The sequence below is a fragment of the Nannobrachium achirus genome (assembly GCF_963921795.1).
Source record: "Nannobrachium achirus genome assembly, chromosome: 1".
Lineage (NCBI taxonomy): Eukaryota > Metazoa > Chordata > Actinopteri > Myctophiformes > Myctophidae > Nannobrachium > Nannobrachium achirus.
The window spans coordinates 39,782,494-39,795,529 of record NC_137810.1 but is presented as its reverse complement, the minus strand read 5'-3'; the positions used below and the strand labels follow the sequence as shown (position 1 = coordinate 39,795,529).

Below are 13,036 nucleotides of genomic sequence, written 5' to 3'. Positions count from 1 at the left end.
AGACGAAAGTATTTCTACATTGCAGTGTTTGGCGGAGTCAGGTTAAGTATTGACACCAAATAGTTTTGTACTTTCCCCCCACCACTGCCAAGTACTAATAGAAGATTATCTTGTTGGGACCACCAACCAATAGAAGATTATCTTGTTGGTACCACCAACCAAGTGATTACTATATACTAGTGGGGCTCAAAGGGCCCCCTGCTGGCACAAAGTGGCACATGAACACAATTCTAGTACAAATACACAGCAGTTATGGTACCAGAAGCTAAACCAGTGACAAGAATGTCCTTCTCAATTGAAGCAAGATCAGCCAAAGAATACACCTGCAGTACAATATTCTTGTCAACTACACTTTCAGTACCAGTACCACCTACTTAAGACATTGCACAAGGAGCTATAGCCTAATCAAGTTTTTTGGACCCAGAACAAGTTTCCAACACCCTCAATCTTCAAATGTCTTAGTCCTGTCAGTTTTAGTCAAGGAACTCTAAACATTGAGGTTGAGGCTCATCCCTGATAAATACAATGGCCTTAAAATTAAACACTAAAATAAAAGCCTAAAAAAAACACCCATGGAAACGAAATACAAAGTAAATATAAAACCTAGTAATCTGAATACACAGCCAAGGCAAAGCAATGTAAATCTCAGTGGCACAGTAAGGAAGTTGGTTTAGAACTCAGGAGCACCAGCCGTTGCCTGCCTTGCCTGCTGGTGGATCTGTACCTGCTGTTGGGCAGCATCCAGTTTAACACAACACACTACACCCAAGAATAAATTAAAATCTTTTTATTTAATTTACAATATACTGTACACGATCCAGCAATAGCAGGTTTATTGTAGTAACCTCCCAAGTTGAGGATCTGAAAGAGCAGAGAGAAACTGTTGGTGCATAATCAAGTACACTTCACTCATCTCTAACGACAGACACAGACAGATGGCATTACTAGTCGTTACAATTATACAGAAAACGTTACAATTATACAGAAAACGTTACAATTATACAGAAAACGTTACAATTATACAGAAAAAGTTGATACTCCCTGTAGCCCTAGTTACAGATGGCATTACTCGTTACAATTATACAGAAAAAGTTGAAAAAGTTGATTGATACAGTGATCACTCACCTATCTACGGCCATAGCCACCATAAGGATAGCCAAGACCAGCATAGCCAGACTGGGGCAACCGTTTTGGCAACTGGGGCACCTCTGGTCTTGGCTGGGGCTGCTGGGGAACCTGTGAACCTGGATGCTGGGGGTGTTGGTGAGGCACCTCTGGCCTTGGTGGCGGCTGCTGGGGATACAGGGGGCCAGGTTGCTGGGGGTACAGGGGGCCAGGTTGCTGGGGCTGCTGGGGGCCAGGTTGCTGGGGTTGCTGGGGATACTGGGGGCCAGGTTGCTGGGGATACTGGGGGCCAGGTTGCTGGGGCTGCTGGGGGCCAGGTTGCTGGGGCTGCTGGGGATACACGGGGCCAGGTTGCTGGGGATACTGGGGGCCAGGTTGCTGGGGCTGCTGGGGATACAGGGGGCCAGGTTGCTGGGGCTGCTGGGGGCCAGGTTGCTGGGGCTGCTGGGGATACAGGGGGCCAGGTTGCTGGGGATACACGGGGCCAGGTTGCTGGGGATACACAGGGCCAGGTTGCTGGGGCTGCTGGGGGCCAGGTTGCTTGGGATACACGGGGCCAGGTTGCTGGGGGCCAGGTTGCTTGGGATACACGGGGCCAGGTTGCTTGGGATACACAGGGCCAGGTTGCTGGGGATACACAGGGCCAGGTTGCTTGGGATACACGGGGCCAGGTTGCTGGGGATACACGGGGCCAGGTTGCTGGGGATACACGGGGCCAGGTTGCTGGGGATACACGGGGCCAGGTTGCTTGGGATACACGGGGCCAGGTTGCTGGGGATACACAGGGCCAGGTTGCTGGGGCTGCTGGGGGCCAGGTTGCTTGGGATACACGGGGCCAGGTTGCTGGGGATACACGGGGCCAGGTTGCTGGGGCTGCTGGGGGCCAGGTTGCTGGGGATACACGGGGCCAGGTTGCTGGGGATACACGGGGCCAGGTTGCTGGGGCTGTACCTCTGGCCGTGGCTGCTGGGGAAACTTGGGGTGGCGGTGGGGCACCTGGGGGTAGGGCAGCTCTGGCCTTGGTGGTGGCTGCTGGGGCCTAGGCTGCTGCTGAACCTGGGGGCCTGGTTGCTGGGGAAACAGAGGGTGGTAGTAGTGGTGGGGCATGTAGCTAGGTGGCTGCGGAACTGGTTGCTGGGGAGCCTGAGGCCTTGGCTGCTGGGGAAGCTGGGGAGCCTGAGGCCTTGGCTGCTGGGGAAACTGAGGGTTGTAGTGAGATACATCTGGCCTTGTTGGTGGCTTCTGGGGACCCGTTTGCTGGGGAAACTGGGGGTAGTAGTACGACACCTCTGGCCTTGTCAGTGGCTGCTGGGGCCTGGGCAGTGGCTGAACCTGGGGGCCCGGTTGCTGGGGAAACTGGGGGCGGTAGTGCGACACCTCTGGTCTAGGTGGTGGCTGCTGGGGCCTAGGCCGCTGGGGAACCTGGGGGCCTGGTTGCTGGGGCTTGCCAGGGCTCGGGGCTTGGGTGCTCTGATTCTGAGACAGTACATCACAGTTACACAGTACAGTAATGGTGGTCTGGGAGGGAGAAACGGGTGATTTTAGGACACTTGGGTGATCCTCAGGCAGTATATCACAGTTACACAGCACAGATAGATCATCAGGCTGAGCATCTGAATCCGGAAGAGATGGACGAAAGGTGATCTTTTGAGCTGTGAGAAAAGAGCAAAATATTTATGTATAGTCAGGGAACTGGATGTTATTTAGCCAATTACTGAACATTTCCAAAGGGGACAATAGAGTAAAATCAAAGTCAAACTCACCATCTGCTGTATAATGTCCTACAACCAGCAAAGCAAGATACACCCTAGAGAAGATTAGAGGAATCAATTACACACTTCACCAATTCTTATAGTCAAGTAATATCTGTCAAAAGCTTAAACATAAAATACAAACAAAACAAGTACCTCATGAAAAGCACCATGGCTTCCTGCAGAGCTTTGGGCTGCTACCAAGACAAATAAAAGAAGCACAAACTTGCTTCCACCAAACTGAAACCTGCTGAACAGCCACACCAAACCAAACCAGCATTTTAATGCTTAGCTTCCCTCGTGAAAGGACAACCAATCACCTTCCCTGCTGAGTAATAATTAGCTAATTAGAAACAGGTTGGTCGAAAGGGGGTGTGCCAAAATATTTGATATTTGTGCCACAGAAAGTTACCATTGAATACAGCTCACACTCACACGATAATATTTTTTATATGTATGTATGTATGTATGTATGTATGTATGTATGTATGTAAATCTATTTATCTTATTTGCCACCCAAGTCAAATGAAAATACTGACTAAAACAGGGGAAAGGCTGGTTCTAAAGAATGAAGGGTAGCACATCCTTACCAGAAGCTTCTCATTTAAGCACACCAATACCTCGTTAAACTTCTTCTGTAATACACATGGATGTTTTATCTCCTCAATTGCTTAAACACAAGATGTCCCTATTTCTTAAACAAATCTAATTCTTTACTTCACTATAATGTATTCATTCAGCAAACACATAATATCAACTCAAAGACCACACCGGCCCAATTAAACTTTACTATACAGGAGAAAAAGGAAACAATCACAGCCTTTAAAGCAATGACTCTAAATAAGGACAGTTAAGAGTTTTTAAATCTCATCTTAAGTGCTGTTCCATTCCTTTTCTACCATTTTGGAGCTTTTGCAGCGCACCCTCAAGCACTTACCAGCTGACATATAAGTCAGTGAGGGTGAAGGGCTTGAGGGTGCAGGGTGGACATTGGAATTTAGAGAGGGAATATTATCAGAAATATGTTCAATCTTGGAATAAATTCCTTACCGAATTTTTTCTTCACCAATGTGTTTGTGAAGGTGTACAGAAACACATCTCACAAAGACTGAAATAGGGGAATCTGATATCTGCTGAAAGTTGGGGTCACATTAACTTTACTATACAGGAAAAACACACACACACACACGCACACGCACACACACACACACACACACACACACACACACACACACACACACACACACACACACACACACACACAAATAATCTGCTTTAAGTAGCATGTGAGGGGTCAATGATATGATATTATGTGTTTGCTGAATTAATACATTATAGTGAAGTAAAGAATTTGACTCATTTGTGTTTAAGCAATTGGGGAAATAAAACATCTACCCACTGTAGGCCTATGTGTATTACAAAAGAAGTTTAATGGAGGTATTGTTGTAGCCTGGCGGGCCAGCCTCTACCACCACCACAGGGGGTGGTGTTGTGCGGTCTGGTTTTTACCAGCCAGGCAAGTATTTTTGTGATAAAAATAAAAACATAAAAATAATAATTATCACGTGAGCTGTATTCAATGGCAACTTTCTGTGGCACAAATATATTGAATAATTTGGCACAACCCCTTTCCACCAACCTCAGCAGGGAGGGTGATTGGTTGTCCTTTCATAAGGGACTTCAGAACTATAAGCATTAAATGGCTGGTTGTGGCTGTTCAACAACAGGTTTCAATTTGGTGGAAGCGTTTGCGCTTCTTTTATGTCTTCATAGCAGACCACAGCTCTACAGGAAGCCATGGGGCTTTTCATGAGGTAGGCCTACTTGTTCTTTGTTTGTATTTTATGTTTAAGCTTTTGACAGATATCACATGTCTATAATTATTGGTGAAGTGCGTAATTGATTCCTCTAATCTTCTCTAGGGTGGTGTTTTTCGCTTCGCTGCTTGTAGGTTATACAGCAGATGGTGAGTTTGACCTTGATTTTAACTCTGTGGTCCCCTTTGGGAAATTTCAGTATTTGGCAAAATAACATCCAGTTTCCTGACTATATACATATTTTGCTTTTTTACAGGTCAGAAGATCACCTTTCGTCCATCTCTTCCGGGTTCAGATGCTCAGCCTGATGATATATCTGTGCTGTTTAACTGTGATATAGGCTACTGCCTGAGGATCACCCAGGTGTCCCAAAATCACCAGTTTCTCGCTCCCAGACCACCATTACTGTACTGTGTAACTGTGACATACTGTCTCAGAATCGGAGCACCCAAGCCCCGAGCCCTGGCAAGCCCCAGCAACCAGGCCCAGAGGTTCCGCAGCAGCCTAGCTCCAAGCCCCCCCACCACACTCAGCAGCCCCAGCAACCAGGCCCCCAGGTTCAGCAGCAGCCTAGGCCCCAGCAGCCACTGGCAAGGCCAGAGGTGTCCCATTACCACCCCCAGCAGCCTCAGCAACCAGGCCCCCAGGTTCAGCAGCAGTCAAGGCCCCAGCAGCCACTGGCAAGGCCAGATGTGTCTTACCACCACCCACAGTTTCCCCCGCAGCCCCAGCAACCAGGCCCTCAGCAGCCACCACCAAGGCCAGAAGTGTCCCACTACCACTCCCAGTATCCCCAGCAGCCAAGGCCTCAGGCTCCCCAGCGACCAGGCCCACAGGTTCAGCAGCAGCCTAGGCCCCAGCAGCCACCACCAAGCCCATCACTACCACCAGTTTTCCCCCAGTTTCCCCAGCAGCCATCGCAACCAAGGCCAGAAGTGCCCCAGCCGCCCAAACAGTCTGACCACGATAAGATGCTGCAGCAGCCATGGCCCCTTGTGTCCCAGTCTGGCTACTATGCTGGTCTGTGTCCCAGTCTGGCTACTATGCTGGTCTCGGCTATCCAAACGTCTATGGCTAAGGTAGATAGGTGAGTGATGTTTCTTCACTTTATCCACTTTTTATGTATACAATTGTGACATGTAACAGCATGGCACATGCCATCTGTACATAATAGATATGGCTACCTTTTTTTTCTCTCTGTTTTCAGATCAAACAACTTGGGAGGTTCCGACAATAAACCTGCTGTTGCTGGACAATATACAGTTTATTGTAAAATAAAATGTTTTTTTATTTATTCTTGGGTGTAGTGTGTTGTGTTAAACTGGGTGCTGGGCAACAGCAGATACACATCCACCACCAGGTGCTACTCGTACTAAAGTGTCGTAGTTCTAAACCAATGATTACTCACCAATGCATTACATCCAGCAAGCCAATACATGTGCCACCGAGCTCAACATTGCTCTGCCTGTATTCATAGTAGTCGATGTACCAAGGGTATTATAGTTTTGACTTGATATTTAGTTTTTGAGGCTTTAGCTTAGTATTTCAGTGATTTTTTTTTTTGTAATGCCATTTATCAGGGGTGAGCCTTAAGGTCAGAAAGTGCCCTATTGACTAAGACACAAAATGAAGATTCACTACAGTACGTACAGTATATACCCAAAATGTATGAACCAATTGACAGAGGTGGCTAAGGATTTATTCTCTATGATTGTACTTGGTCAATTTTCTAAACCTGTAGAAGTGTCAGTCTTCCAGTTTTAGTTAACCATAACCTTGGGCTTTACAATGATCCTCTAAACCAAGCAGATGATTGTTGCTTTCAGAGTTTTTTTTTTTTTGGGGGGGGGGGGGCTGGAATCTTCTGTTCTGGGTCCAAAAACATGATTAGGCTATAGCTTTGTGCAATGCCTTAAAGGGTAAACTCTTACCATTATGGGAATATTGTGCTGAAACTGTATTCTTGCTTTGGCTGATCTTGGTGCACTTGGAGAGGGTGACATTCTTGTCACTGGTGACTGGCTTAGTAGGAAAGCTGGGTCCACGCGCATAGGGTGGATGTCTTTTTGTCTCCACCAGCCGAAGGCATGGGGGAGAGTATGTTTTCCCCTCCGTCCGTGCGTGCGTGCGTGCGTGCGTCCGTCCGTCCGTCCGTCCGTCCGTCCGTCCGTGCGTCCTCGCAGTTTGTGAGCACCTAATCTCAGTCGCCGTTGGCACGGTCGCTGCCAAAGTGAGCACACACATTCCCTGGATGCCAATCTAGAACCTCTGCCCTAAATTTTTCAAATGGGCCTTTTCTAGCGCCACCTAGTGGCCGATGTTCGCAAAACACATTTCTGTGCACTACTCTTACAGATTTTGTCCAAAAATCCTACAAATCGGTAGGCAGTATCTCGACAGTCATGTGATCGACACAGATCTGTCCGATTTTGCATATTCCATCCTGATTGGCTAAGATTGGCTTCCAAAGTTTGTAGGATTGAGCCGTTTTGAACAAAATGCCTCAAATCACAAACGCAAAGTGCAATTATCATGAAATCGCGCACACACGTTCCCACTAGGCCGAGGAAGAAATGCCACTTATTTCTTTTTAAATCAGCCTCATGGTGGCGCTATAACAGGCCGATTCGTGGTTTTACTTTTACCTATAACTCCACCGATCAGTTTCAAACTTTGTAAGCGCACTCCCTAGAGGCTAAGGATAAACCTTTGCCCTGCATTTTTCACATCAGCCTTTTATAGCGCCACCTTTGGGCCGACATATGTAAAACACATTTTTGGATATTATTCCTTGAGATTTTATGCAAAAATCACGCAAATCGGTACACAGTATCTCTATAGTCATGTGATCAAGTCCGATCAGTCTGATATTTCATATTCCATCCTGATTGGCTAATTAGCTTCCAAAGTTTGCAGGATTGCTCCGCTTTTGAACAAAATGCCTCAAGTCATCAACGCAGCTTGCGATTACCGTGAAATTTGCCACACATATTCCCACTAGGTCAAGGAACAAATGCTACCTTTTTCACATTGGCCTGTTATAGCTCCACCATTAGGTAGACTTTAGCAAAACACATTTTTGGAACACAATGCTTCAAATCATGCATGCAGCGTCCGATTGCCATGAAAGATCTAAGGTGAAGAACATATGCCACCCTTTTTACATTGGCCTATTATACAGTAGCACCACCCCAGGACGCACGGCCTGGTGGAGACCTGTGCTCGGAAGAGCACTGCTTCTAGTTCCCACCTGTTTTTTCATAATGCTTAAAGGGTATATATTAAGATTCTGCCAGGTAACAGGCTGAAATATCGTCCCAAGGGGTTATATTTTAATGATTTCTTGCACCTACCCATTCACTTACTATACAGGAAAAAAGCATGTGAGGGGTCTATAAAGAAAATAGCATGTGAGGGGTCTAACTAGGGGTTTTTCATTATTCTGAATCATTTGTTTTACACAAACATTCCTTGGGCTAAGAATGGACCCCAGAAAACTTTAAAAAGTGACTCATCACTTTTCACCACAAAACCATAGTTTTGTGGGGACTTTTTAGCCCAAGGAATGTTTTTTGTGCAAAACGAATGCTTGCAATAGATTCAGAATCATGAAAAAAAAAAACTAGTTAGACCCCTCACATGCTACTTAATGAAGATTTTTTTCCCTTTTCTTTGTGGGGGGGGGGGGGGGGGGGTCTTTTTTCCTGTATAGTAAGTGAATGGGTAGGTGCAAGACATCATTAAAAATGTACCCCTTGGGACGATATTTCAGCCTGTTACCTGGCAGAATCTTGAAATATACCCTTTAAGGATGAAGAGAAAACAGGTGGCCAAAGAAAATCCACCCTATGCGCGTGGACCCCACTTTCCTACTAGACCAGGGGTCGGCAACCCAAAATGTTGAAAGAGCCATATTGGACCAAAAAAAAACCAAACTAATCTGTCTGGAGCCGCAAAAAATTATAAAAACCTTATATAGGCTATCGTCGTTGTCGGGTGGAAACCTTGTTTGTCTAAAACTTCGTTTTGTATTTATCATTTACAAAATGAACTAAACTATTGAAAACAGCCGATCTACAAGCACACAACGCCTCGCACTGCGAGGCGTTGTGTGCTTGTAGATCGGCTGTTTTCACTACTTTTGTGCGTCAGTCTTGTATGATGAAGCAGGGATTTACTTTGCGAAAAAATAAAAAAACATACACATTTGAAACTTGGAGATTCAAGGTTTCTGCCCGACAGTGACGATAAAAAAATCGTTAAAACAAACAAACAAAAAACGTTTTTCCCCCCATCTTTTTCCATTTTCATACATTTTTGAAAAAGCTACAGGGAGCCACTAGGGTGGCGCTAAAGAGCCGCATGCGGCTCTAGAGCCACGGGTTGCTGACCCCCGTACTAGACTATAGCTTCTGGTACTTAAAGTTGCTATATGTATTTTTCTGCTGACATAAGCAGGAAAAAGGCAATTGCTTATTTTTATTTTTAACGGCTAACCATGCTTCCTAAAGAAAATCTGCCTCCCAAACTATTATTTTTATCTGAGAAGTTCTGTCATTGGTCAATAGACAGACAGACAGCCTGCCCTGTCAGGGTCCAATCAGGACCGCCTCTTGTTCGGATTGGTTAGACCTGTCTGTCAATCCTTTTAGCCCCGGGTCGGCTGGTTCATGCACCAATGAGCTGCTAGTGACCGCTTCTTACAGATAAAATAATAGTTTTGGAGGCAGACTGCGGCTCCTAGAAGCACCACGGAGACTAGATTCTTCAGGCCGCACTCACACAGATGCGTGAGACATCTTCTCCGTATCGTCTGAGAATGAGGGGGAGAAAGAGTCCAATGCATTGTCAATGGAAGGTTGTTTGGTTTTTTGTCGTTGCCGCGTCTCTTGCTCAACCGAAGGCTGTTTATTTATTCTAGATAAACTTTATTTGTGAATGGGTTTTTACCTTGAATCAATATAGGCAGGTAAATTCAGCTAGCACTTGGGAGTGGTGCTAGCTTGAGTATTGGTCGAGCTTCACATGACAGTTAGCTCGCTGCAGAATATAGTCACATCTGCAACCTGCACTTGCAATTTCCAATTGCACCTTTCTAGTTGCCTATATGTCCTCAGCCTATGAGATTCTTGTTACTGTATATTTAAAATAATTTCTGCCTCAGTCAAAAGAGTCGACTTAAAAGCACTTTCTAGTTTCTGCCTATACGTCATTTTGGTATGCAATAACCATTCTGAGTGGCATAGGACACAGGCAATAAGGCACAATGATGCAGCAGTCTTAGGAGAGTATAGCTATAGGCAAAAATGACAATTTGACCAAAAAGTGAGTCAGGTAATTATGCTATGAGACTAATGATACGGTAGCTGAATAAAGAATGCGTTGGATTAACGGAGACTTAAACTTTAATGGTTGCAAAGTAACCCAATCAGAGAACTTGGACGCCAGTCTGATGCCCAAGTATGGGCAATACTCACGTCATATTGCCGATGCAAGTGTCAAGGCAAATCGGCTTAAGAGCGGACCTCACCAAGCTGCAGGGGCAGTATTTAGAGAGATACCTACTCCGTAATAGTTATAATACGACGATCTATTGTAGCACAGATTGTAGGCCTGTAAACTGTATATTCTTCTCCAGTCATTTACCATGCTACAATCCCCAGCAGAGTAATAACTATTAAGCTCCAGGTTCCATTCATTTCTTTCACCCTTGTAGAAATGGCATCTGCCAGCACTCTCCTGTCCGAGGACCAGTTCCTGTGTTCTATCTGCCTGGATGTGTTCACTGATCCAATTGCCATTCCTTGTGGACACAACTACTGTAAAACCTGTATCACACAGTACTGGGACGGTAACAACGTGTGCCAGTGCCCACTATGTAAAACAACCTTTTATACAAGGCTGGAGTTCTCTGTTAATAAAATTCTCTCTGAGCTGGCGGATCAGTTCAGGCAGAGTCATACGTTGAAATGTGTTTACAGCACAAGCCAAGAACCTGTCAAAGCGGATGGAATCTACTGTGATTTCTGTATTGAGCACAAGCTCAATGCTGTGAAGTCCTGCCTGGTGTGTCTGGCCTCCTACTGTGAGACTCACCTGGAGCCTCATCAGAGAGTCTCTGCCTTTAAACGACACAAACTAATCGACCCTGTGAAGAACCTGGAAGACATGCTGTGTAAGAAACATGACAGACCTCTGGAGCTGTTCTGTAAGACTGACCACATGTGCGTTTGTCAGTTCTGCACAGAGTCAGACCACAGGTTACATCAAATCGTATCTCTGAAAGATGAATATGAAGAAAAGACGTTTGAGATGCGAAAGACAGAAGCTGAAGTTCAGCAGATGATCCAAGAGAGACAACTGAAGATCCAGAAGGTCAAACACTCCGTAGAACTCAGTAAGAAAGATGCAGACAGAGAGAGAGCACACAGTGGGCAGGTCTTCACTGCTCTGATCAGTTATATTAAGAGAAGCCAGGCTGAGCTCATTGGCACGATTGAAGAGAAGCAGAAAACAACAGAGGAACAGGCCGAAGGCTTCTTGAAAGAGCTGGAACAGGAGATCACTGACTTAAAGAAGACGAGCTCTGAGCTGAAGCAGCTCTTACACACTGAAGACTACATCCACCTCCTCCAGAACTTCAGGTCCATCAACTCCCCTCCACCCACCAAGGACTGGTCGAAGGTCAATGTCAATCAGTCTTCATATGGGGAGACTGTGAGAACAGCTGGGGCTCAGCTGGAGAAGGCACTCAGTCAAGAGTTGGAGAAGCTGTGTGATGCTGATACAGAGCTAAGGAGGATCCAGCAATATGCGGTGGATGTAATAATGGACCCAGACGCAGCACACTGCAAGCTCATCCTGTCTGAGGATGGAACACAAGTGACTGTTGGTGACGCGAAGAAACTCAGAGACAACACAGAGAGATTCTCTGCATTTCTCTCGGTCTTAGGAAAACAAAGCTATTCCTCCGGAAGATTTTACTATGAGGTTCAGGTCAAAGGGAAGACTGACTGGGATTTAGGAGTGGCCAGCGAGTCCATCAACAGGAAGGGAACAATCACGCTGAACCCCAATAACGGTTACTGGACAATAGTGTTGAGGAGAGGAAATGAGTACAAGGCTGCTGCTGGCCCTTCTGTCCTCCTCCACGTAAGAGAGAAGCTCCAGAAAGTGGGAGTGTTTGTGGATTATGAGGAAGGTCTGGTCTCCTTCTATGATGTGGAGACCAGGGTTCATATCTATTCTTTCACTGGCTGCACTTTCACTGAGAATCTCTATCCATTCTTCAGTCCTGGTGTTAATAATGATGGCAAAAACTCTGTCGCTCTGATCATCTCTCCCATCAATCACATAGACTAGTCTCATTCTCAATACCACTAATTCTCAACTTGTTTATTTACCTTAGAGCTACTCTAGGCCCGGCCTCTAGGGTGACTAATTCACTAGGATGAGAAACATCACTTTCATAACAGCTGAAAGTGAGATATAGTTTATAATAATAGCAAATGGTTACATATAATTTATAACTCTTTACTTTATATTCAAGTCGTACCGTTTCAGCTGGAAGTGAGATTCCCCATTCTAGTGAATGAGTCGGCCTAGAGGGCAGGGCCAAAGAGTGTCACTGATCACATGACCCAACAATAAATTCTCCAGTTCTAGGCAACACAGAAGGGATTGGGAAGTGGAATATAAGACTATATAAGAATAAGAAGGGGAGGGAGGATCTTTTGGTAAGATTCACATCAGAGTAGTTGAAGATCTGTCAGATATCATAAAACTCAATTTGTGGGGCAAGGCTGAAGTGAGGTAAATCCATTTTTGGACGGGAATGACGTCATATTGATGAGCGTCAAGGTAGCTCATAAAAGGGGCCCACAAGAGTGCCAGGGGCAGTATAGAGAGTGAACCAGTAGACCCATTGGGACACGGATTACATGCAGGTAATGTTCTGCTTGGTCACAATAATTACCTTATCTCTGCAACTGGGCCGGACAGTTCCCGATTAACCCTTTTTAAGTAGTTTTTACACTATTATTCAGATTCAAATAGATCATTCAAGAACTACATTTCGCTCACTTTCACTCTCAGTGTGTAGGAATGGCGTCTGCCAGCGGTCTCCTGTCTGAAGACCAGTTCCTGTGTTCCATCTGTCTGGAGGTGTTCAGTGATCCAGTCACCACTCCATGTGGACACAACTACTGCAAAAACTGTATCACACATTACTGGGACACTAGAAGAGATGTGTGCCAATGTCCGCTGTGTAATAAAATCTTCTATTGGAGACCAGAAGTCTCTGTCAATACTTTCATTTCCGAGATGGCCGATCAGTTCAGGAAG

The 13,036-nt window shown here is 45.7% G+C and overlaps 1 protein-coding gene across 1 annotated transcript; it reads left to right on the top strand.

Moving 5' to 3' along the window:
- Positions 1 to 10,411: 10,411 nt before the first annotated feature.
- Positions 10,412 to 12,055, top strand: LOC308284717 (E3 ubiquitin-protein ligase TRIM21-like; the record flags this gene model as incomplete). Its single annotated transcript, XM_080725437.1, has 1 exon — positions 10,412 to 12,055. One exon carries the CDS (start codon positions 10,412 to 10,414, stop codon positions 12,053 to 12,055), a length of 1,644 nt encoding a protein of 547 aa, XP_080581563.1.
- Between the last annotated feature and the right edge of the window lie 981 nt (positions 12,056 to 13,036).